Here is a 24,910-nt window from a genome sequence, read left to right as displayed (position 1 = left end):
GACCCTGACGAGCTGTATACAATCCACCAGGAAGGTTTCGTGCGCGCCGCTTCGAGACTCGAGATGAAGGTCAAGATTCTTTCATATCATGCAGTGGCTGCCTGGCGCTGGGACATGCCAGAGGATGATGATTGCGGTATCTGTCGTGTCCAATTCGATGGTACCTGTCCAAAGTGCAAGTTTCCAGGAGACGACTGTCCTATCAGTATGTGTTCATCTGGGATTTGATCGACATGTACCGTTCTGACCACGTTCTAGTTATGGGACAGTGTACACACTCCTTCCACATGGTATGTGAACATACCTACGCTGCTTGATGAATTATACTGACGTCGACCAAGCATTGTCTCGATACCTGGATCAATCAAGAATCAAGTCAAGGTAGATGTCCCATGTGTAGACAAGGTCAGTACATCTCCGCCGAACTTCCACTCCCGTCAAAGGCTTCACAAGCTGACTCCAGGCAGTCTTCCGTATCAAAGGCACTGTCGACCAGAGCGAAGTTCAAACCGAGCAGACAGCAGCTTCTTGATCCTCGAATGACTTTACGAAAGGTTGCTGACCATTTTCCATCAATCGTTGGCAACTCGAACGACGCACATCTTCACATGCATTTTGCCAAGCACGGCTTAGTCAGGGTCTACTGTCAAGACTAACAACAACCCGTGTGGTCTTGCTCTTGTCGATCACGACTGGAGGATCATGTCGGCTGCAAACAAACGATATTCGCATAGCTTCTCACAGACCGCCGACACCCCTTCCATTTCTCAACTGGAGCACAACCATGCTACCTCGTCCGCCCGTGCCGATCAGGCAGTAAGCACGTCTGATGGTATGTTTGTTCTAACCTGTGGCATCCACCTGCACTTTCGTTACTGATCCACCGACAGGTCTTTTCGATGATCCTACATACCCTGCTGTCGCCCCTACTGAGCTTCTCCCACCTCCCGACTTCCGCCCATTCTTTACCCTGATCGAAGACCCGGACACTGGCGAACATCATCACCCCTCTGTACATTACATATTCTCAGACGACAATCCCGACTTTGTGACATCTACCATCGTAGAGGGAATAGACCAAGAGCAAGCCGATACGTCTTCGGACCAACCACCCGTCACTAACCGCGAGCGCATGATACTACTTGACATAGCACCAGACGGAAAGACTGTCAGCGAAGCTCAAAGTCTAAGTCCACACTGGCAAATTCTCAATACTACTGTTGGCCAAGCTCCATCATGGGCAGATGAAGTGTCAAGAAAAGATATACCAGGGCTAATGCTCAACATACAAGGCATGGAAAGCCACAAGCTGAAGGTACAATCAAGCCGCCGCAGAAACTCGCAGGAAGATACCATGGCTCGCGTCGAAGCAATGATCGGCGGCTATACCGAATGTCTGACGACCTTGGAAAGACTAGTCAAGAAGGGCGTCTTTCAGGAAGAAGAAGATACTGAGGCGACCCAGACAGAAACTACCACAGAGACAGAGGAGGTTCAAAAAGACAAGGACTGATTTATGACAATGCCCAAAGCAAAGGTGCTCGGTGTAACAGGTTTTGGGTTTTGGTCCTTATGTGATCTATGATGATATGCAAGCAGCAGGTGCGATTGCTACCAAACGATAGACTCTCCAAATCGATCATAAAATTGTCCGCTATCATTTTTATTCCAATTCTCTACGAGTGGGAATAAGCCAGCAACACTCTCTTCCGCACTGATAGCACCTTCTTCTTTGTACTTGACGAGTTTAGACTCTACACGACCTGGGTGGCAAAGTACAAAGACTACCTCAGGCACATCGATACTAAAGCTCTTGATGATGCTGTTAAGCGCGGCTTTACTTGCTCGGTATGCGTAGGCAGACCCTGTGGTATTGTGTCCGATGCTTCCCATGCGCGAGGACATGATTACAACCTTGGCATTGTGCGCTTGCTTTAGGTTTGGTAGAAGGGAGCGAAGTAGGAGAAAAGTAGCAGCAGCATTCACTTGAAATGTGTGCATGAGAGTTGATAGGTCCATGACATGCAAAGTCTCTGCCGCAGCAACGGACTCGGGTTGAGCATTCTCCACGGCAGGAACCAAGCCGCGAATACCCACGCTGTGAATGAAGAGATCAATGGGAGTTTTGCTCAGTAGAGTAGCCAGCGAAATGATTGAAGCCTCATCCGTCACATCGACAACATGTGACTGTATAGTGGCTGCATGCTGTTGGTACTCGGATGGTTGAACATTCTCCTTGTCGATGGCTATGATGGTGTTGGACTTCTCATTGGCGTAAGCATTTAAGAAGGCGCGTCCTAAGCCAGAGGCAGCACCGGAGATCAGGATTGTTGGCATAATGGATGGATGTGGATGGATTGGATTGGATGTCCAGGGTGCGTACAGAGTTAATGTCTGAAACGGCTTGTCTTTGACTCGAAGGCGGGTGGACTCTGGGAGTCTGGGGGGGGTGGATGCGGCGTTCGGCAGTTTGGTGGGCCGCGCGCGCATTCCTCGACGCACCTTGTCGTCGCTGTCCAACCCCGACTTGTGCTTCTCGAATCGCCTCCAGTCAGACTGCTGCTTTCACATGCGCAAGTCAGGTCGAGATTCCGCTACTTCTGGATTGAACATGGTTCGGTGCCCACTGCAATAATACAGCCGTCACAAATATCTCGCTCGCATACTCGCACTCGCAAATCCGTAGGATCAGTCCTTCCATGACGGCAATAGTCGGATTATGCTCGTCTCGGTCGTCGCATCTTCTTCCCACAAGTCTCTGCTTGCTAGCACAAGCCCTTGAAGCAAAGCGCCCTCGTCCGTTGAACATGCGCCTGTAGCTTGTTGAGTCACAAGATTCTTGTATGCCACATACCACAGACTTTCCGTCGCACCGTCACACTATTGTCAGCACCGTAAGGCTCTCCTCGACGCATATGATTGCTGCCGCCAACACCAACCCCCGTCTGCTTGCGCCTTTCACCTGTTCACTCGCATCCCTGATTTCTATCTTCGCCCACTCACTGCAGTCATCAGTATCCTACCGCCTCCCAGGCGTCACCAAACATGCGCCGCAATCCGCAACGCCCTCGCTCCGGTGAGGGTGTCGTCGCAACCCCTCGTACCCTCGAACCACCTACCAAGAAGATCTTCAACTGCATTGCCGACGATTCTGCTTTGCTCGCAGGCGCTAAAAAGAGCACTCGCGACGGCATCAGGAAATGGATCGCCAACGGTCAAATTAGGCTATTCGTGCCTCTCTACAGTATGCTCGCTACAAGATGAAACACTCCAGCTCAGGAACTGACTATCGCAGCCCTCGGCCAAGCCACTCGCCTGAAGGACGGAAATGGTCGCATCAGCAGCGACGCCGAAGATGCTCTGGTTTGGCTCGACGACGCCACCAGCACCTACCCTCACCTCGTCACACTCCAGGGCGGCTTTGAAAAGTTCGAGACATGGGCAGAAGTCGAGAAGTTTGCTCTACCCAAGACACTCTTCTCTGAGGGAGATGTGGAAGATGAAGAGGTGGACCGCCTTTCCGATGACCTTGCCAAGAATACCGAGTCCAAACTCACAGTCCGCGACGCAACCCTTTCCATGAGCTCTGCCGATACCGATTCCCGTTCAGCAACACCCTCGTCAGTTCACACTGCTCGTAGTTCGGTCAGTGCCGAACCTCCCAAGGAATGTCCTCCAAAGAACCGCGGCCGTACCCATACACCCAAATCATCCACCAAGAAGAACAAGTCCGAGTCTGAGTCTGAGTCGTCCTCTGGAGTTCCTTCGCACTTGCGCCCTCTTTTCAATTATATCTTGTGGCGCATCCACCAGGAATTGGACCCCGTTGCTGCTCTGGAGTCTTTCATCTTCCTGACCGATGACCCGACCAAAACCAAGCTCGCTCAACGTTTCGGTATCCGCACAAAAAGCCTCGCCGACATTCGTTTCGTCGTAGCCAGAGAAGAGCGTGAATTCAAGAATAGACAAGTCGTTCAGCGTAAGGAGATCGAAAGCAACGCCGTGCTCGCTCGTCCCGATGGTCGCGCTGCCACCGCAAACGTTGCAGCCACACCTGTCAAAGAGGAGGACATTGTACGCCCAGAGCTCTTGCCTGTCGACGAAAGACCTGCCCCGGTCAGCGATGATGAGGAAGACGAGGTCTTGCTGAAGCGTCCACCCAAGGCTCCTGCCGCCATGCTTGCTCAACACAAGTCACCGAAGCCTGGAAACAAGGTCATGGACCCTAACCAGTTCTCGCGCGGAGCCCAGACTCCTACTCGTGGTAACGGAAATGCTCGAGGTGGTTCCTTCAGAGGCAACACTCCTCGCGGCCGTGGTGCTGCTTCCTTTGCACCTGGGCCCTCCAGCAGAAACGTCACCCCAGCAAAGCTTGACCTCACCCCTACCACCAATGGCAATGGACCTATCGACCCTAACTCGTTCACTCGTCCTTCTGCCAACACTAACAAGTTCAGAGGCGGACGCAGACTTTGGGTCCCCACGTAAATCAAATTGCATGAGCGGTCAATCCGCACACGATGATTTCACATGAAAAACAGTCCTTTTACACAAGGGTGTCTGCCAATGAGAGCTTCCGGACAACGTCTCAACGACTCAGCTAATGTCGACTCGGAGCCAAAGCAGCACACATTCCTGGTATCGGACCATACTTCACAGTTGCGTAGCACGCGTCCTTATGGGTCTCGGAGCGAAAACGGAGTTCACCTTTACTGTCGGCCTTGATTTCCAGCAACAGGAGCAGCACAACACGACACCGCTAGCTTGATTATAGACGAAAGTCTCAGCACAAGAATTCTGACCAATGCGAGAGCTCACGTCTGGCAAGCCTTGTGGGAAAGAATAGTGGGAAACGTGGTTGGGTCGAAGCTGATAAAGCAGATTGCCCAAGGGGAGCGATGGAGGAGGAAAGTTGCGGAGTTAGTGCTTGTATTCCTTAGTGATATTTTTGCGTTTCTTGGGAAGTCATTCTCGCATTGTTGTTCCCCGGAGATATAGCTAGTCAGCCGAAAACATGATGAGAATAGCTTTCGAGGAATTGAACCTACCTACTTTATTGATCTTTGTCTTATCAAAGTCACTCGCGACTCTGAAGGTCTGTGCTCGAGCATTTTCACATGCTCTTGGCGTCCGTCATGTTGTTTACCGCGCATCAACAGTCTCGAAACATTAACGTGATCGATCAAACAGCATACCTAGCAATAATCAATGGAGTATAGCCATGCCTCGTGCTGTCAAGCAAGCTGGAACAGCTTCAACTTCAAAATCGACGGTCAAGCCGACCTTTAAGATTCCCACAAACAGTCATCTAATCATCACAACACCTGGTGGCATTTTTTCCTGGGATCATGATGGAGTCAAGAAGCTTTTCAGCAGCAGTAAGAAGGGAATCCTTGCAGCAAAAGAAGCAAAAGATGGGAGTCAAATGCTAGCTGTAGCGGACAAGCATGTCGTTGTTTTGCATGATTGCAAAAGAGGACGCGAAGAGAGCTGGGGTTTGAGCGGTAGCGAAGTATTTCCACACAGCCCAAGTCCATGTGGTCTCCGAGAATACTGACGAAGCGCTTCCTAGGGCATCGTGAGACTTCTCGAGTACACGCCGGATGCAAACTCTCTATTTCTGAGCACCTCATTGACGGGAGCGATACAACACTACTCCGTCCACGAGTCACGTCAACTCGACTCTGTGTCAAATCATCCTTCTCCCCCGACAGTGCTCGCAGTCTCAACTACGTCTCATCTCATGATTTCTGCTTCCGAGAACCCTACAGTGATCTACCTCCAGAATCTCACCCTCAAGACCGCTGCTGTTCAGCTACACCCCTCTGCCAGCAATGCCGCAATTGCAACCGCCAGCTTTCATCCTGAGCGACCCAATCTCTTTCTACTTGCTTTCAAAGACGGAACCGTCGCTGCGTACGATGCGACCAAGATATCTCGACAAAGCGGAGCACGTGTCGATGGCAAATCCTGTCAACCTACCAATGGTCACTCAGGCGAGATTTCTCATTTGTCAAATCTGCACCAAGTTACCAATGTTCGGGGCATATCGGATCCGCCAGATGCTTCAGCTAATACAAACGTCGGAAGCAAAAGCATAGCCATCACAGGCGCAGCGTTTTTGCCTGGCTTCCGCACTCGCGCAATCAGTGTCGGTGCAGATGGAAAGTGCAGGCTTTTTGACTTCGAGGCTGGCGGTAAGAAGATACGAACATGGCATGCACAAGCCCCCGTAACTTCATTATCAGTCTTGCGCCCCAAAGAGACTGCGAATTCAACAGCCACCAGACTCGGCAAGAGAGCGGTTTCTAAGCCAATCTCTAGCACTACGGGTGCCTCTACCGATACCAATACAATAATCGCTGTAGGAAGAGTCGATGGCCAAGTGCTTCTCTTTGACTCGCTTGGTTTACGACTCGATCAAGTTGTTGTCAATGAACTTGGTGAGAAAGTTATCAGCGTGGAATGGATGAAAGGCCCGAGTCCACACGCCATATCAAGCCCTTTTCGGCCGACGTCTGAAAGGAGAGACGCCAGATGCGACTTGTCCCCCGCTATTCCCTGGACTGGAAAAGAGACTGGTCCTACTATGCCGGATGTTCTCAAGCTTCCACCTGGCGCTGTCTTTGATCCGATGCAATCGTTGCCCGCAGTATCGGTGTACATCTCCGAGGACGAAGAAGTGTCGACAGTCAGACACACGCCAGCTGCGAATGTGGAAATACGCTCGCCATTCGTCGAGACTACTTATCTGGACCTTTTCTCTCCGGTCAAGAAGGTCTCACCTGCTCATAGGCCTCAGAGAAGTCCTGTATCATCACCACATCTTCGTCGCTCACGAGTCTCAAGCCAGACATTTATCAGATCGAGTAGCCCAGAGCCTGTTCCTACAGATCTAGATCATACGCAAAGGCCTTTCGAGACACCCAAACAACTATCGATACATCCTTTGGACACAACGATTGTACCAAGACAGAGATCACCTCACGGAGCTAAGCCGCCTGTATCCGCTCGACGTGGGCCCAGATCAGCGCGCAAACGGGATCATGGTCGCCCTGTCGGAAGAAATGGACAGCTTCTCGCTGACCTGCGGAGACTTGACGCGGGCAACTCCCATCAAGCGAAGAAAAGCGGCGGCACTGCTCTTTTCGCTCCATACATGAACCGTACTGGAATCTCCGATCTACCACGAGTGCAAGCGCAGTCATCGCCCCAAGACGATGCATCTGTTCTCCAGAATAATCGGCACTTTGAGCGTAAGCCTGGACATCGCCATCACGAGCCGACACATCCAAGCCAAAAGATTCGCTTCGAGTCTGAGAGTCATTCATCAGACCGTGATATCTGGATGTCTGCTGGGTCATCTGAGGATGAATGTAATCAGCGAAAAGACAACAAGCGTACGCACTACCATGCTCGTCAAAGACAAATTGGACAACCCCATCCAGGAATACCCCTCACGCACAGAAGTTCGAAGCCTCAACGTGAACCCTTCGTACCGATATTGCGACCTGAGCCGTCTGCGAACATTGCGACAATTTCTCCACAGCCGCATAATGCAAGCAAGGAAGCAGCAGTGCTTTCAATGTCTGAAGAAGCCATGTACAGTGCTGTATCGCACATCTCGAACATCGATGGAGAGTTCGTGCCTGCTTCAAGGGATGTACAAAACCTCTTCCCTCGTGGATCATCAGTCTACTCAACGTCGCCGTCTCGTCGTCAATCTCCTAAAAGGTCACCGCAAAGACAAGTTCGTGTCTGGAACGATGAAGCACCAAGCTCCAAGCCGGCAACAACCGCAATACAGCGTGCAAAACTGGTAAATCTGCAGTCGAACAAGATTGTGAAACAGTCGCAACGCGAAACTGTGGCCAAAGAAGCTGCAGCTGTTCTCATGAGTCCGAAGGTTGCGCAGAAGGTCAAGACTCTGCCGCCTTTGCCTTCGGGCGCGATCCTATCACAGGGTCAAGGTTGCTCTTGTGTCAATGACAATTGCCACGGCTGCTTGGAGTTAGGGAGCAGAGTTCGCAGCTTGGAGGACGAAGTGGCGAGGCTCAAAGCTGAAGTTCTGGGACTTAGAAGTGCTCTCAGGAGGACCGGCGTATCTAGTCGGGTTGTCGAAAGGAAGAGGTGATGTTCTTTGGCTTTGTTTTGTTTCCTGCTTATTTCTAGATACCCCTTTACGCGTTTTACACTTCGCTACTGTAACCATGACTTTACCTGTTGCTAATGAGATGTTCAGGTGTAGATATAGATATCATTTATTTCTGACTAACATAACTCCGGGCATGCTGACCTCACGTTTATAAGTATATCAAATGAGCGTACTCCTTCGTGGCTGATGTTTCGACCTTCACACTCTCAAACAGAGGCATAGTATCTGCACAGGCTGTCATATGCTACCTAATAAGTGCAATCATGTGCTGTACTCTCACGAGCGCCACTTTCACGCTCTTACCCAGGTTGTGGCTTCCCTTCCGGCAACATGCAGCGCAAACGACAGACAGCGCTTATGACGTTTCGACGCCCAGCAAACACTCGACAGCACTTTGATCGCTCTTGCTGCAATCTCAGCTTACTGATTTCATCTCGACAGCTCGCTCTCCTCTTTCGTCTCATACACACGACTATTATCACAACGACAACACCTGAGCTTTCACTCGTATTCGATAGCCATTGATTCCATCATCAATTAACCCTTCCTACTACCTCCGAACTATTCATCAGTATATGCACTGTTACCGACAATGACATCAACATCATCGCCACCGCCCTACACGGCACAACCCACCATCACCGTTGCTCAGAAGCTCGAGCTGGTGCAGGCTGAGCTGGAAGTAGCCAAACTCCGACTTCGCAAACAGGCTGGAGAACGACAGGGAAAACAAAGAGTTGCTTCCTCTCGGAGGGCGGTCCTGCAGAGACTTGTTCCCAGAGTACGATTCTATACCAGGTTGTCGATTGATACACATACTAACACCGGACGTGATGTAGGTCGTCAAGCAAGCCTTGAGTCCACCCCTTGAGCAGACATCCAGTCCCGTTCCGGAAATACACGCCCCGCTGGACCATCGCAGAATTGCCTGGAACATGATCTTGAGTGAGGAACACCCTCCCAGTGGCTCCGCATTGGCATCTCTGAAGAAGGTGAGATTACACATGCGACACGTCTCATGCAGTCGTCACTGACTTTCTCTGTTAGATGATGCTCCGTGATCTCTCAATGGAGACTCATCACAGCGGAAAGATGCTCTTGCTGCGTACCATCACCGCGTCATCAATGCATAGTTCGATGCAGACAGCCTATGCCGTCGAGGACGAGCGCGGCGACATTGAACTCCTCACGATCCATGACTTTGCTGTCACCACCCACCCGTCCAAGGCGATACAGAATGGCACCTTCTTCGTGGTCAAGGAACCTTTCTACAGATCGGTTCTGGACGAAGACTGTGTACTGTGTGTCGATCATCCCTCGGACATCGTCTTCCTGGACGCCGACAGCCCGATACTCCCCGATGCCTGGAGGTCCGAAGTCATCGATAGATCGAGTGTCGAATGGAAGCAAGCCGGCAATCATGCCTTGCAAGATCAACAGTTTGTTGAAGCCGAAAGATGGTTAGATTCCTCTCTGCATAATAACATATGACATCGACCCCTGCTGACACTTTGTGAAGTTACAGCAGAGCTCTCTCCGCCTTGACTGCTGCCCAAGCAGACGACTTTGCTAGAGGCATCATTCATCGCAACAGGGCACAGGCTCGACTCTGCCTCCATCGTCACGACGGAGCCTACAGCGATGCACTTGCGGGCGTGAGAGTACTTCCCAAGCAGCCTGATCCCCTTGCAGAGATACAAAACGTCAGAGCCCTTTACCGAGCAGGCCGTGCTGCTTACGAGCTTGGTGCATTCGACAACGCCCTCTCAGCATACAAGTCCATTACTGCCATCTCACCTTTCAACGAGGACTGCTTGAGAGAACTCAAGCGAACACAGTCTCGCATTGTTGAACAGACAACAGGTGTTAACATTTGGAAAGCAACCGGACCTTCGGCTCATGGAACCAAGGTGGACCATGCCGACTTTCTGCGCAGGACCGAAGCTCGCCAGACAGCCCACCACGGCCGAGGTTTGTTCGCGGTCGAGGCCATTCCATGCGGCGACATTGTTCTCTCCGAGAAGGCATTGGCATTCGTGCCGTCACCGGTTGACCCTAAGACCTTCAACCTCGTCATACCGCCGGGTGCTACCAGAGGCACGTTTGGTACACAGATCGACATATGGACAGAGGTTATCCAGAGAATAGTTGCCGATCCAAGCATTGCTCCAAAGGTATTGAGTCTATACGCTGGTCCAAACTATCCTCCACTCGAGAACCTCGATGTTCCCATCGTGGACGGATCGCCTGTTCTCGACATCTTTCGTATCGAGAACATCATCGAATACAACTCCTTCGGATATGGTCATGATCCTGAGCTCACCAGCTTTGGCAATGCTGCTCTTACTACTCCAGGTCTCAATAACATGGACGGATCGATGGGACTCTGGGTACACTGCTCTGCAATGAATCATTCCTGTCTGTTCAATGCCGAGCACAGTTTCATTGGCGACATGATCATTTTCCGCGCAACCCGCGATATTGCAAAGGATGAGGAGATCACCACACTTTACAAGGAAATCAATGCCGACTACGACATTCGTGATGCTGCACTTCGCACTTGGGGCTTCAGCTGTGATTGCAAGCTCTGTGAAGCAGACAGAACATGTCCAGAGACACCCACTCGCAAGCATCTGATGGAGCAAACCAGAGATCTTCTTCTGCAGCTTCCTTTGATCAAGGCTCTCGTCGAACCACGCACCGCAGTGATGATGTTCGAAGACCTTTTGGTGAAGATCGAAAAGACTTATCCAGAAGAGTACTACCACAACCTGCCTCGTCTGGGCTTGATCACCCTACACCGCTACTGCGCATTCGCCTATGCACGCGCCGAGCCTGAGAAGTCAATTGAGCACGCTCTCGCATGTATCGAAGCTCATGGATACAAATTCACCATGACGGACGACAACTTTGAAATCGACCGTACCAACGCAATGTCCGCTCCTCAGGTTGTTGATCAACTGATGAACGTCAGCAGATACAAGGCCATGAAAGGTCAGACAATCTTGGCAGGCAAGATCAGGGAATTGGCATTGCAGATTTACATCATCGTCAACGGAGAGCCTTCTGGTTTTCAGACTAGATACGGTAAAGCTTGATGCCGTGAGAGCGGTTAGAGATTGGAATGACATTTGGAGGGAATTAAGTCGATTGGCGACTGACTTTTGGATTGCGAGGAGGACATTTGGTAACGACACCTAACAGGATTTATAATTAATCAGATGACCTATGATGCGGAATGAACCCCTATGAAGAACGCCTTCGCTATGCTCCGATGTGCTTGTGATGTGATTATAATCCAATAGAGAAAGAGCCAGAACGATAAAAGAAGACTAAACAAATGACATGGTCGACATCTCCCTGATAGTAGCATCATCCAAGACATTGCCTTCTGCTGTCAGCGCAGCTCTACGCTCCTCATCCGCCGTACTTCTCTCTTCCCAACTTCCCGCGACACTTCGTCCTTCGGAGCCCTGTGCAGCGACGGCTGGAGGAACGCCGTTCCTCGTAACTTCCACACCACCTCCCGAATTGAACGTGACGCCAGTGACAGGCAGGCCCGGTGCGAGGAAAGAATGCCAGACTGTTGGTGCTTGCAGGACGTATTGCATCATACTAACACGGAAGCGATTACGATAGTCTTTCGGCGAAGTAATAGTCGGTTTATTCTTTCCACGATCCTTGATCCACGATTCGAGTTTCTTGTCCCAAGTGTACGTTCTGATGCAGTCTGTGGCAATCGGTTCATGTTAGCATCGACATCAGGGTAAAAGGGGGGGTTAGCAGGAGATCAACATACCGATAATACCAACCACCAGCTGTTTCTTTTCGTCATCGAATCCGGCCATCAAAGAATAGTCCATGACATTCTGTCTGCAAAGCCACATCGTATCGTTCCAAACACTCGCCTTAAGAAGTTTTCTAGCATGCTCGCGGACGAAGAGGGGTTTTTCGAAAATCGTCTCGACCAAGTTTTCATCCAGAAGCACTTCGTCTGGTAGACCAGTACTTTCGATCTTGCGGTTGCGCATACTTCCCTTCAAGTCGAACTTCCTGGTAGGGTTGCGGTTGTAAAAGAGATTTTCCATGACGAGAAGGTATGAAGAGAATTCAACACCGTTGTTTGGGTTGCGAAGCTCGACCTGGAAGAGTCCGAACATTTTCGCAATTACGGAAGGGACGCCATGGAACAGGCTTTGCGCGCAGAAGGCGAAATAGTCAGGAGCGAACTTGGTGAAAGCTTTGAGCTCAACTTCCTGCAAAGATTTGATGACGAAGCGATCATCCAGAGTTTTTAGAAAGAGTGATTTCGTCTTGCCGCCTTTTGAATCCCACTTGGCGCATCGTGACAGAGATTCGACGAAGCGTTCACTGACGCCGCATTTCCTTCTCAAGGCATCGAAAGATTCGGCGTAGAAGATTTTGCAGGTCGCGCGGACGGTGTTGTGGCTGAAGCTGTATTTCATGTGCGTGCCTGTCTCACTAATCAAGCTCGCCTCGATGGCTGATTGTTGGCTGGCATCATTACTACTGATGTCTGCCGCGAAATTGAAGCTCGATTGTGATTCAGTGTGGCCGTGATGACCGTGACCGTTGCTCCTGGGATTGCCACGGAACTCGCGCAGCTTGGCTATGTAATCTGCAGAAGATAGGGCAAGAGCGATCACCGAGGCAGGCTCGTCTTCTCGTACGATAATGTCACTATCATCGAAGACATGCTCATTGGTGTGCAGAGGATAGTCAAGCGCTTTCCAGCCTGATGCTGAACGTTCAGACCAAAAGCTTGTGAGCATCTTCATCAAAGAATTCTTCTCATGCTTTGGCAGTGTGAGCTCAAGATGTGAGTCAACGTCATGAGGAGATGCAATAGAACCAGTGCCTGAGATTGATCCAGCCTCAGACATATCTGGCCTCAAAGGCACATGCATCTCATTATCGGTCGTATCGCCTTCAGCATCGGTATCAGTTTGACCAGTCGTCGACTCCGCCATTTCATTGTCCGTAGCGTCATCCGTGTCATGGGGCTCTTCGGCGGTCTCCTGATTCGAGTCAGGAATATCTTCCATCTGTGACTCTGACGTCTCATCGGTTGACGTCTGATGCGGCTCGGGAGCTTCGGCCTCGGTCTTCTCACCGACAGCTTCACGAGCATCTCGGTAGACTTCGACGACAGGTTTGCTACTAGCCAGGGGGTTGGCGCGAACCTGTCTTCGTCGAGCTGCTCGCTGTTTGCGTTCGCGTAGTCTTTCCTTTTCGAACTCGCGAGAGAGCTGCTCGAAGTGTTTTGCCAACGCAGAGACACGAGTGGTTGTATCAAACGCTTTACTTGGGACCGATCTTGGTATCAGAGATGGTTGAGTTCTTCCATTCTTCGAGTATCCACCACCCAGACGATCGCTCAAGCGTAGCTCAATAGACTTGGCTAGATCCTTGTTCTGGTGTTTGCCAGGGGTAGGTGTTGTGGTACCAGAACTTTCACCACTGGCGACTGCATGAATTGTGGGCATCTCTGGAGTGGAGTCGACATTCCTCTTTGGGATACCATCGGGTTGAGACTGGGTTCGTCCAAGTGGTGGAGATATGGGACCTCGAGTGCGGACGAGACGTGGAATTCTTGACTCTGGCATACCTGCATCAGGACCAGTCGCAGCAGAACGCATTTGTTCAATACGTTCAAGTATGCTAGAGTTGAGTGGCTTTGGTTCGGTTACGAATGCCTCGGGCGACTTCGACTCTGGTGTGTCGCCTTCAAATGGACCACTCTCAGCTCTTGGAGTTTCTTGATCTGCTGGAGGTTCGGAAAAGGCTGAAGGAATGGCAAGATCAAGGTGCTTGACATCCTCTCTCTCGACAGCTTGCTCAATTTCGCTGGGTGACAATTGCTTGGAGAGAATGAGGGCGTCTGGAACTTCCATGTTTACCGGTCCTGCCTCGTGTAGCATTTTCATTTCGCCATTTGGCTCCGAATCTGGTTGAGAATGGCCGTGCTCCTCGACGACAGAGGTCAGCATGTGTTGTGCTTTTTCTGATTGGAGGTCTTCGTCAGTAAGACCCATTCCAGAGTGTGGCCTTTCCTTCATCTCCATGCCTTCGTCAGCGTCACTTAAATCATGATGAGAAGTTCCAGTGGCCTCCCCTCGATCGAGGAACAACTTCTTCAACTGAAGTGTAGCCAATCTACGGATATCGTTCTCGGATGGGAAGAATTTGGCTTCAAAGTCAGTGAATTCATCATCCCACCACAGTGCCTTCTCGTCCATCATCCGAACTGCTCTGTTAAGCGGGATGATTTCGTAGAACTTTGAAGCCATGTACTTGTCTTGGAGCTTCTGTAAGAGCGCCTCATGATCCGTGTCCACTTTCTGTGCGAGTTTCTCTAGAGTCGCTGCCGCGTCAGCTTGCTTCTCAGGTGCAACTGTGGAAAGGTTGATCGAGTTCAGACGGCCCCTGACAGATGCGATGAAAGCCGTGAGACGTGTCTGGAAGTGCATGAAGAGCTGGTTCTTGAGTTCTAACCCTGCAGTAACCTCCCAGTTGATAGTCGGTGTAGGGACCATGACCTCGTAAAGATCGACATTGTCCCATTGGATCCGAACAGCAAGACCTTGGAATGCGAAACATCTCACAAAGTCTTTGTGGATGTCATGAGGACAGACGCCTGCTCGTGGCTTCAAAGGCGTACTCCAAAAGCTGAGTTCAAGATATTTGCCGAACGAGTATTTCCATGTATTGTCAGACATTGGGATCCATGTGGTCTCTTGTTGGCATATCTTGCAAGTAGACCACATGAGGATTGTGTTGTGAAGGTTCTGAAATTTTGATGGGAAGCGCTTGACCGAGACACTGATCTGGCCAGTGCCATGAACATATTGTCGATGGTGATCAAACATTCTATGACTGCATTGCTTACACGCAGTGGCTGCGGTAGCGCAGGTCTCTTCGACGAACTGCCCAAGTGTGAGGTCTTCTTCCAATCCTAGTTCGGCATTACCCCAACCAGCATAGAAGGAGAGACCTAGAACCTCGGGACCGGCACAGGGGAAGGATAAAGCGTTGCTAACGAGCGAGTGAAGGACAAAGATGTTCTGATGACTGAATGGGTTAAAGGGGTTGTTGTTGCTGATAGAGAAGAAGGACTCCCATTGCCGTTTCTTGATGCCGTACTCGTGGAGGGCCATCTGATATTGTGCTTCGTGGATGTCTCGAAGAAATTGTCGGACGGGCTTAGTCTGATTGGCAGGCACAGCTTCTGAGATCATGTCAGGGACGACCATTTTGAACTTCTCCATCTGAGCAATGTCCTCTTGTCTGTCTTCGCTAGCCTTCTCATTATGGTCTGTCTCTAGTTCAAATGCATCGTATCGATCTCGTAATCGTTTGGTCTGTTCAACTTTTCGTTCTTGATCTTGGACTTTGGCGAGGAGGATAGGTTCGGGGAATTTGACGAATGGCGATGATGATATCAGTCGAGTCCTTGCTGTCTCTATGAGCTCTCTATACTGTGACGGCATGGACTCGTCATCAATATCTTCTTGCGCGGTGACAGTAGGCTCAGGTACGACATGTCTAGCAGCATCGACAAGGTGATTCAACGCGTTAGGTTTGTTTTCGGATTGATCAACTTCGGGGTTGGCCTCTAATTCCGGTACAGTGATTTCGTCTCCGTCATGCAATTGAGTTGTAGGTGTGACTGGTGCATGAACGATGTCGGCTGTTTTCGTAGCTGCAATGTTGATGTTTGGAGGGGTAGACTTGGCAGTGCTGATTGAGGAAGGAATCAAAACGAATTCGTCCCGCATTAAGCAAGTTTCGAGCTTGAGATTGTAGACAACGTAGCACATGAATTCTGTGATCCGTTTAATCTGACGAAGAACTTCCATCTCTGCTCCGCGCAGAACGATGGTGCAGCCGAGCTCAGGCGGACAACCAGAAATCCAGATGAAAGTCTTTCTAGTCTTGCCATGAACGTATGTTTTCACGTCGAAATTGGAGCAGTGTCCCAATCCAGCAGGATCGATCGAAAGCTTGTCCATCGACTTGATTACCTCTGTCTCCGTCATGCGAGCGACAGCAGCAAGGACAGATTCTTTGATATTGTAAACAACGGTGATGCCTGCCCTTTCGAGCATATTTAGAGCAATGCCAGACACATTGCGTTGTACTAGCAAAATCTGTGGCTTCAATGCTGCTATACGACCCACAAGATTGGAGAGATACTCTTTTTCCTGGGCGATGACAGGCTGCAAGCTCAAGTAATGAGTGTTATGTCGAGCGTATTCAATGGCGAATGATATTATCGCGATACGAGGGCGTACAAAGCTTCGTCGCATGTCTTTGAGAGCAATGTTTTTGCTGAAAACAACTCCAGACACGTATGAGGTATCACCAGGCTTGCCACCAGGTACTTTCTTGATCTTGATATAGTTTCTAATGTCCATGTCGTCGCCATTCTGAACATCAGGATCTACATCATTAGGACACTGCAGCAGAATAGGCATCAAAGCCTTTTGCCAATGCCTGCGTCTAGGAATCTCTGATTCTTTGAGCAGCTGAGTCAGAAGACGTTCAACGTGCTGCAGACTAGCTCTGTTGAGTTCGATGGCAGGTGCGTTCGAACCGTGCATACCAGAGCTTCGTTTGACCTGTGCCTGGTCTGCTAGTATAGGCTTGAAGATCTCGTAAGCCGAAGTCTCATTCGCGCCGACCTCGTAAGTTTTCATCATGTTTTGACTACGACTTCGTCGCGGAGATGGACGCGATACACCAATACTTCCAATACTCGGATTGCGCGTCTTTCGCGACTTTGAGAGATGTTTGTGAACAGCCATCAGATGCTCTAGGTCACGAGAGGCACGTAAACTATGACCTCCAACACTTCTATCGCCCCTTCGCGAACGACCTTTCTTGACAGCCGAAGACAACAAACCGGCGAATCCAGGCCGTTCGTTATCAAGTGAGGAAGGGCCAGGAATGTCACTGATAGTGGCATAAAGGCTCGATTGGTCGTCTACATCAGAAGCATCATCGGATAGGTATGGAGCTAGATCAGGGTCGATGATGTTGTCGTTATGGAAGGCGGTAAAGGGTGGTTTCCGCCGCGTGTCAGCGATGTTCTGATAGAATGGTCCTCGTTCCTCCGCAGGGGTCTTGAGTGGACGCACAGATTGATGGCGAGAGTGATGGCGCTTGTGGCTAGAAGAATGTGGTCTTCCGGTCATAGATTTCAATGATCGAGATGAACTTGGTCGTGCTAGCGTGGGCTGCGTGTCAAACTCAATGACAGCAGATCTTCTCTTGGCTTCTCTGTTTCTCCTTGAGACAGGGATACCAATTGATGGTGTTGCTAGAGCTGGATCGTTTGGCTTGAAGACGTCTTGATCTTGTGAATGAGATGCGGATATTGGGGACTTGACGGGCTCGTCTGAGTCGGAGAATACCGTCGAATCATCGTCGCTGCCATAAATCATAGCGTCGCATGGCTTGCATAACCTGAGTGTGCCCGATTGACCAAATGGCTTTCCTGGAACAGTTACTGTACATTTTGCGTCAAAGATCTGACCGCAAGTCCTGCAATGGTGCTTTCTGCGGAAAGTTGAAAAGGGATCACCACAGTAGAAGCAATCACGGGCATTTTCATCTTTCATCCAGAACTCCTTGCTGATAACCCGGCGCTTGAGATGAGCAGGTATGGTCGTAGATCTTTTTTCCAATGTTTCAAGCGACTGGGCATCCCTTTGCGGCGCCCGACGATTCTGCATGTTCCCGTTGAAGTTGGGTTGCACATCAGGCATGGGCGTACTAGGCTTGGTACCTAACACTGAAGACGTGTCAAGAACACCGTCAACCACAGATGCTTGTGATATCCTTAGACCGGGTAAATGTGAAACAGAGACGCGAAGTGGAGGACGCTCATGCTGAGAGTGACTTCTAGTTCTCGAAGAAGCATCGCTGTCGAATCTATCGGCAGAGGGAGCCATACTGGATGGGCTATCCGTCCTCTCGGGTTGTATCATGATCGTCGGACGCTCAGTCCGGGCTCCCATGAACGGAGCATCTGACTGTGACAGACGCTTGCCATCGTGGTTTTGCGAAGGTCTGCTGTTTTCCAGGTTGACCGAAGAGCGTTTTCCTTCAATGTTTTGCGACAGACGCTTTCCATCCATGTTCTGCGACAAGCGTTTGCTTTCGGCCGAATGCTGTGCTTGATTGCTTTCGGAATGACGAGGTTGGGCGGGTGGAGAGGCGCGTCTTGCAGAGGGGGAGGACGCGGCGGTGTGCAAGGCGGAGCGAGACAAGTCACGAGAGCCAGGACGAGAGTGAACAGCAGAAGAAGGTATTGAATGAGTCGGGGCGAAGTCTGTCTCTGCTATGGCAGCACTTGCATCGCTAGGACGCGAGACGTGATTTGAGCGGAAGAGTGTAGGCGACTCTTGCTTCGAGAAGCTTCTCAGAGATGCGGTATCTGGGACATTGAAGCTGCCGCGACTGGATGGACGTATCGAGACATCTGAAGCAGGCGACGATGCTCCAACACTCTGCCTGAGACGCGAGTACAGACCGCTTATGCGGCCACTGACCAAGTCCTTTGGACCTGGAACGCGTGGACTACTGGTGCGACTTCGCTCAAAGTCGCTGAATGAAGTCAGAGTGTCTGAGCGTGAGGCGGTGGTATGAATATGGTCCAGCTCTTTCTGCAAGGCCTCCTTGTCCACGGTGGGCGAGTTGAGCGACGACAGCGAGGCCCGCCTCGAAGTCGGTGACGAATTCATCTTGCCTACGGTGGGCATCTCAGGGCGCTCAGCTGGTGGGTCGAGATTGTAGGGGCATCGTTTGCTGTTGTGTCGTCCTGCTGTCTGCTCGATGGACGAAAGGTAGGCTGCTTTTGAGGGGGGATGTCGACACTATGCTTGACTTTGTCTCGTAGGTATGTGTCAGGTGATGGTGTTTATTTGTATAGTCGATAAGTGGAGGCTCGGACGGGCCTTGTTCCCTAGCGATGTCGCACACGTGTATTGGTATGTGTAAATGTTCATGGGAGACGGATATATTATGACGCCGATCGGGAGTGGCTGCGGAGTTGATCTGGTGTCGTCCTCGTGCACCTGCCTAGACTTGCCGGCTTGCTCGCTTTGACTCGCCAAACCTGCCTCTCTCGGCTAAGCTTGCTCTCTTGCACCTTCCTCAATTTCTGCTTCTCATCGCGTCTCCCAACTGACCCCGCGTCACCTACGCGCGCTTGGGTGGAAAGCCAACCTGGAACCCACTCCAACGAGTCCATCGACATCAGATTTATCCTTCATCAACAATGGCGTCTAGCTGGCTGGACCGTGTTGTTGCCGATCATCTTGGTGAAGCCCTGGCCTGGCGAAACACAAAGCGAAATGTCAAGACTGAACCTGGTACCGAGCCTAAGCAGCATCATCAATATACGGATAATGGTAGCAGCTTGAAAGTTCGAGTTTCCATACCGTCTGCCGTACTGCAAGTACTCAAGGTAAGTCTTTGTGTTCGACGTCGTTTCTTCCATACCACCTCTCGATTACTAACAGACTTATTCTCAGGTCCAAGGCCAATTTCTCACCCTCACCGATGGTGTCGTCTCTATTCAAGCAAGAGTGTCCAGTAACGCGAGTCAGAGATTCGTGAATCAGCACTCGGCTCCAATGTCTTCCATTCTGAACAAGTCCATCACTGTCAGTTCCTGCGACATCACTGCCACACATCTGGGTCCTCCAGCCTCTCGCGTACAGCTGATCGTTCTTGGCTTTGCCATTTCTCCCGCTTCCCTGGATTTGTCTGATGTCAGTACCGTCACGCCTATTCACCAATTTTCAGCTGTACGGGATTTCTTGCAACGACTACATCAGCTATCAAATCCACCTGCAGAGCGCGCAGCTCCAACTCCAGCTCCGAGACCAGCACTTGTGCCGACGGAGGAAAGTCCAGATGTGGAAATGAGTGACGGTACAGCGGAATCTGCAGAGAAGGTCAACCCAATGAAACGTCCTCGCTCTTCTCCAACTCGGTCAAGTTCTCATCGTTCAGTAAGGCCTCGCATCCATGAAGGTGACGACGATGTTATGATTCAGAAAGGCGTGAATCTGCAGCAGCCTGTACAGGCCTCTGCAAACAGTGCGCATCACGGCGACGTATTACGAAATGTCTTGTCGAGGAACAGAGTCCTTTCTACGGGGAGGGCCTCAGCAAGCACTGCAATTGAGCAAGCCTTGCGGCTCGGTACCGGCATGTCAGAACAAATGGGCCCGCCTCCAGTGCCAGCTGCTAAGACTAAGAACGTTCAAACTCAAGCGCGATCACCGTCACAATCGCAATCGTTATCTCAGGATTTCCAATCTCAGATTCCTATGCGTGAGCCTGCTGCTCCGGAACCTGTCATCCCTGACACTGGATCTCAAGGTGTCCCTGGCGAGGCTGCGAGCCAGAAGGATACAGATATTAATACCTCCAAACTTGGTCTACCAAACAATACCCCAACATCTGCTCAGCCGGAACCGGTCGAAGTCTCACAATCGTCACTGCCTAAAGGTGATTTGCCTGCACAGTCACAGCCTGCTCAGATCTCGTCGGTACCTGTGACTACGTCCAGTTCTCATCTGCTAGAAGTTCCGTCGTCCGGCATACAACGACCAATGCACAGAGCTCCACCAACTCTAGTCATCAAATATGCAAGTCGACCGATACCAGAAAACCAGAGGAGAATATTGGACAAGCTGACCTCGTGGTGGCCACCAAGGCCAGGCACTACTTTCCCTCATCCTAACATTCCCATCGAAATAATTCAAGAGATGGAGGAATATGCAGAGCAGCGTGCTGCCAGGAAGAAGGCAAAAGCACGCGAGAAAGAAATTGAGGAAGAGAATGGAAGGACAAGGGAAAGAGAGAGGGAAAGGGAAAAGGAGTTACTGGCGGCTGCTCCTCTCCTAACTCAGACCACGCAAAGCAGTTTACTTCCATGGAGCTCATCTCCACCTGAACCTGGTCCTTCTCGACATCGTATGCAGACGCATCGCCGCTCAACGAATTTGCAAATGCCTCTACCTCCGGACAGCAGCGCAGAAGATCCAATGCAGGTCGATGAACCAGAGGAAGAGATTCCATCAAGTCCACCTTCGGGCTCTGTGTCCGCTGGTAGTGATGATCCAGGTGCCGATGAACCGTTGGAGACCATGCCGAGACTGAACCCTCGACAGCTTCCCGAATATCCTTTGTCATCGCCTGAGGAGAGTTCTTCCGGGAAAGATCCTGAACTTCGTCCTGACAACTCCCAGCCAACGAGAGTCCTTCAAGAAAGCACGAGAATTCAGATTCAGAAGCGAAAGTACTCTCCTACTCCAGATGAAGATGTTTCGAAACCAGAGGTGCAAGCGGAACATTCGGTTTCTCACGATCGACCACAAGCCCCTGTACTCATCGACACAGAAGATGATATGATGGTGGATGAGCAACTAAAGATCAATGCCGACAACGTCTCCGAAGATCCGCCTCAAGTCGGAGTTGACAAAATCATGGAAGACGTGCTGCAGGTTGAAAATGACAAGATCATGAAAGATCAGGCGCAAGTCAATGTTGGTCAAAGTAGAGAAGACAAGCCACAGGTCCAAGTTGCAGCGTCTCCGCAACCGCATTCAAGATCGGAGTCACGACAGCGTCGGCGGCGAAACTGGGGCCTCGAGGAATCGGGATTCGTTGAAACCGTTGAACAAAGGCAAGCTCGTAAACGTGAGATCCGGGAGAGATTCAGACAGGACCAACAGAACGAGAGTGCTCACGAGACCACGCCAATACCGCATATTGAACAGCAAATCAAGGGCATGGTCCAAAAGGAACCAGAGGTATCCGCTCCAGTGCAAGAGCCTGAAGCTGATCAGATGGAAGTCGATCAGCCATTGATTGGGTCATCTAAATCAACCGACCCTACTATTGCTAAGAGGGCCAATATCATCAAACAGTGGCGCCAACGGAGTGACCAGCAAGGAGGTCCCACAGAAGCAGGAGCACCAGATGCTCTGGTCGTTGAAACGAACGTTGCTGAGCCTGCCATTGCTGAGACTGAGCCTGAGCCTGAGCCTGAGCCTGAGCCTGCTCTTTCTGAACCCACCGTCTTGGTATCTGTCGATGACGGTCCTGTTATTCCTGCATCTGCTGGCCACGGAACCGCTCCTTCTGAACATGCTGCGTTTGACTTCGTTGTTTCTGACGTCCCTGACGTTGGCTCAGCAGTGCAAAATATGCCTCGCCCAGAGTCATTCAGCAATGATCGCATGCAATTGTCACACCAGTCGACAGAGTCAGATTTGCCTCCTTTCAGGGACAGCCAAGTTCGCAATGCAGAGTTTCAGCCACGAACTGAACAACAACGACCACTTCCTTTGTCAAGAGCTCCAAAACCGCCAACTTACAAGGCCCAGCAAGAAGCATCTCCAGAGTTACGCCTTCATAATCGCAAGGGCATAGCGAAGGGCAAATTCCGTGAGCGATCAAGGGCGCTGTGGGTTGGATCACTTCCTGCGGAGATCAGCAACAAACAAGTCATGGAAATGTTCGCAGAGTTCAACCCCGTCTCGGTAGCCGCAATGAACAAGTCTGCTTTCGTCAATTTTTCCGATGTTGAGACTGCGTGCAAAGCATTGGAATTTACGAATGGATCAATATTACAGAATAAGTCGGTTGTTTGCAACTTTACCGCTCCCTATGAGTACTCCGACAATCCTGTTACAAGCCCTGCTGTCTCTCACAACCCGCGTTTACCGACCCGGCTCCCAGAACATGATCTTCGACCCTCATCCGGCACCAGACATTCTAGACACGATGACGCAGTCCTCTGGTCGCTCACTGTTGAAGACTTGTTTCACGAGTTTGTGAAGAAGCGGAAATTCACAGGCAATAGAAAGGCTTTTGAGAATTTGTGCAAGAAACTTCTTGATTCTTCCACGACAATCCCACTGGCGCAATGGGATAACTATGTTGTTCTGCAACCGGCTGTGTACATGCCATATGTCAGCGAACGCGTCACTGACGGTGAATTATTCGACGACTATGACACATACTGGAAAGAGCATCTTCAAGACACTCCACCAGACCTGATCCCTATATTGACCCCAGCCCGATTGGAGGCCGCTTTCAACAACGTATCGGCACCTCAATCGCCAGCCAGTAGACCAAGTGCGCCCATATCTCCGCAGACTGTGTCTGGTGCGAGCCGACCTCGATCATCACCCGCTCAACCACCACCCGCTAGACCATCACCCGCTAGACCATTGCCCGCTCGACCGTTACCTGCTCGACGAACACCATCTTCAGCTTCCGCTCTCACTCCCACGCCTCGAAAAGCCCCTGTTGCGGAGGATCTGAGACGATCTGTCGTAGAACGTAGTGCTCAAACCATGATCAGCAGGCCCCAAAGTACTATACCGGCAGCGTCACATGAAATTCTGGACATGCCAGAGCCTAGAAGGGCGTCCGTATGGTTGGCAAACACCGTCTCTCACAAGGCGGGATTCAAAGTCGTCCAGTCAGATCTTTACGGCATATACAAGGAAACCTTCAAATCTTGCGAGGTACAGCCATTGAATGGTAAAGTGTTTTCGGACCTTGTGCTCTCCACTTTCCCGGTGCTCAAGACCACAAAGGATACTAATGAAAAGGGTGAACACACCTTCTACTTCGACCAACTCTGGTTCCAACAATCAATCCAGCCAACACATGTATCAAACTCATCCGATGCCAATACACCAGGATTCAGAATCAAGAGCGCTTCCGCATCCATTTCTGGAGAAACGTCGAATCGCAGCGAATATTTTACACCCTCTGGCGGATCTATTCGACGAGAAAGAGATAGGAGCTCACTTGACGAGAGAGATGGAAGATCTCGAAGATCTCTCCCCTTTATAGGAGGACAGCAAACATCCAGACCTCAACCACCTCGATCACTCCCTCGCAGCACTTCCTTCAAAGGAGTGCCTAAGGGTAAGCCCTCTCCCGCAGGCCATCTCTCAGCTCGTGAGGTATTATATTTCTCGTTCCAGATGGCCTTGAACACACGTTTCTACTGCAAAATGCTAATCATCCATTCCCAGGTCCTCGGCGACTATTTTGAGTCACCGGAATATCAAGAAGCTTACCAGAATTACCGATTGCTGGGTACTAATGTGACCAAGAAAGGGAACGCTTTTTCGGAGCGTGAATGATTGGTCGGTCTTTGACGGGCATCGTTTGGCGAACAAAGGATTCGCCAACTCGGCAAGGAATGTGGCTGAAACTGTGCATACAATGGGAACAAGTGACAGCGACGGATGCGTCGAACAAAGAAAATGGTTGATGAAAGGTCTGGTGGATATCACACTAACGCCTGATATTAATAATTCTATCTTAGTTAGAAATTCACATGCAAGATGGCACTATTGGTGACTTTCGACGCTGCACGCAATCAGGCAGAACTCGACTACCAGGACATCATCGATCATCCCCACGAACCACTGAAGGATTATCCAGGAAACCCTGCTTATGATGAGCGAGTTTCCTGGCATGGAGGTGACCCCGTTCTGGCCGCAATTTCAGTCGGTTCATTACACAGATTTGGAGCCATGAATCTTCGTGACCCCAATGACATCTTTACAGTCCCCAAATGCTCGGTCGATGTCGATGAATCTCTCAAGAACAAAGGTTTCGAAGAATTCAAGAACTACAACGACACGGAATTGCATCCTGTATTTCGGCGCAAAAACTTTCACAAGA

General features: G+C 50.6%; 8 protein-coding genes across 8 annotated transcripts; 6 read left to right on the top strand and 2 right to left on the bottom strand.

Annotated features, from left to right (window-relative positions):
• Positions 1-63: 63 nt before the first annotated feature.
• Positions 64-532, top strand: M438DRAFT_375064 (anaphase-promoting complex component APC11; the record flags this gene model as incomplete). Its single annotated transcript, XM_029908549.1, has 4 exons — positions 64-205; positions 259-290; positions 342-405; positions 468-532. 4 exons carry the CDS (start codon positions 64-66, stop codon positions 530-532), a joined length of 303 nt encoding a protein of 100 aa, XP_029760298.1.
• Positions 533-702: 170 nt separating this feature from the next.
• M438DRAFT_375063 (uncharacterized protein) lies at positions 703-1,513 on the top strand (the record flags this gene model as incomplete). Its single annotated transcript, XM_029908548.1, has 2 exons — positions 703-832; positions 891-1,513. 2 exons carry the CDS (start codon positions 703-705, stop codon positions 1,511-1,513), a joined length of 753 nt encoding a protein of 250 aa, XP_029760297.1.
• A 98-nt stretch (positions 1,514-1,611) lies between these two features.
• M438DRAFT_320062 (NAD(P)-binding protein) lies at positions 1,612-2,337 on the bottom strand (the record flags this gene model as incomplete). Its single annotated transcript, XM_029902861.1, has 1 exon — positions 1,612-2,337. One exon carries the CDS (start codon positions 2,335-2,337, stop codon positions 1,612-1,614), a length of 726 nt encoding a protein of 241 aa, XP_029760296.1.
• Positions 2,338-3,045: 708 nt separating this feature from the next.
• Positions 3,046-4,488, top strand: M438DRAFT_375061 (uncharacterized protein; the record flags this gene model as incomplete). Its single annotated transcript, XM_029908547.1, has 2 exons — positions 3,046-3,244; positions 3,296-4,488. 2 exons carry the CDS (start codon positions 3,046-3,048, stop codon positions 4,486-4,488), a joined length of 1,392 nt encoding a protein of 463 aa, XP_029760295.1.
• Positions 4,489-5,221: 733 nt separating this feature from the next.
• Positions 5,222-7,612, top strand: M438DRAFT_242130 (WD40 repeat-like protein; the record flags this gene model as incomplete). The annotated part of the gene is made up of 2 exons (XM_029899555.1): positions 5,222-5,512; positions 5,573-7,612. Coding segments are annotated over 2 exons (2,331 nt in total), but the record flags the coding sequence as incomplete, so codon positions are not given.
• Positions 7,613-8,747: 1,135 nt separating this feature from the next.
• M438DRAFT_406179 (uncharacterized protein) lies at positions 8,748-11,392 on the top strand (the record flags this gene model as incomplete). Its single annotated transcript, XM_029909824.1, has 4 exons — positions 8,748-8,936; positions 8,995-9,147; positions 9,203-9,615; positions 9,675-11,392. The coding sequence occupies 4 exons, from the start codon at positions 8,748-8,750 to the stop codon at positions 11,251-11,253; spliced, it is 2,334 nt and encodes a 777-aa protein (XP_029760293.1). The 3' UTR covers positions 11,254-11,392.
• A 52-nt stretch (positions 11,393-11,444) lies between these two features.
• M438DRAFT_365911 (uncharacterized protein) lies at positions 11,445-19,202 on the bottom strand. Its single transcript, XM_029907838.1, has 2 exons — positions 11,955-19,202; positions 11,445-11,885 (listed from the first exon to the last, which is right to left on the bottom strand). The coding sequence occupies exons 1-2, from the start codon at positions 18,940-18,942 to the stop codon at positions 11,488-11,490; spliced, it is 7,386 nt and encodes a 2,461-aa protein (XP_029760292.1). The 5' UTR covers positions 18,943-19,202; the 3' UTR covers positions 11,445-11,487.
• A 199-nt stretch (positions 19,203-19,401) lies between these two features.
• M438DRAFT_320053 (uncharacterized protein) lies at positions 19,402-24,747 on the top strand. The gene is made up of 3 exons (XM_029902860.1): positions 19,402-19,649; positions 19,717-24,180; positions 24,253-24,747. Exons 1-3 carry the CDS (start codon positions 19,461-19,463, stop codon positions 24,361-24,363), a joined length of 4,764 nt encoding a protein of 1,587 aa, XP_029760291.1. The 5' UTR covers positions 19,402-19,460; the 3' UTR covers positions 24,364-24,747.
• The last annotated feature ends 163 nt before the right edge of the window (positions 24,748-24,910 follow it).

The sequence above is a fragment of the Aureobasidium pullulans genome, assembly GCF_000721785.1.
Source record: "Aureobasidium pullulans EXF-150 unplaced genomic scaffold scaffold_10, whole genome shotgun sequence".
In the NCBI taxonomy this organism is placed as follows: Eukaryota; Fungi; Ascomycota; class Dothideomycetes; order Dothideales; family Saccotheciaceae; genus Aureobasidium; species Aureobasidium pullulans.
This window is presented reverse-complemented; position numbering and strand designations above follow the sequence as displayed.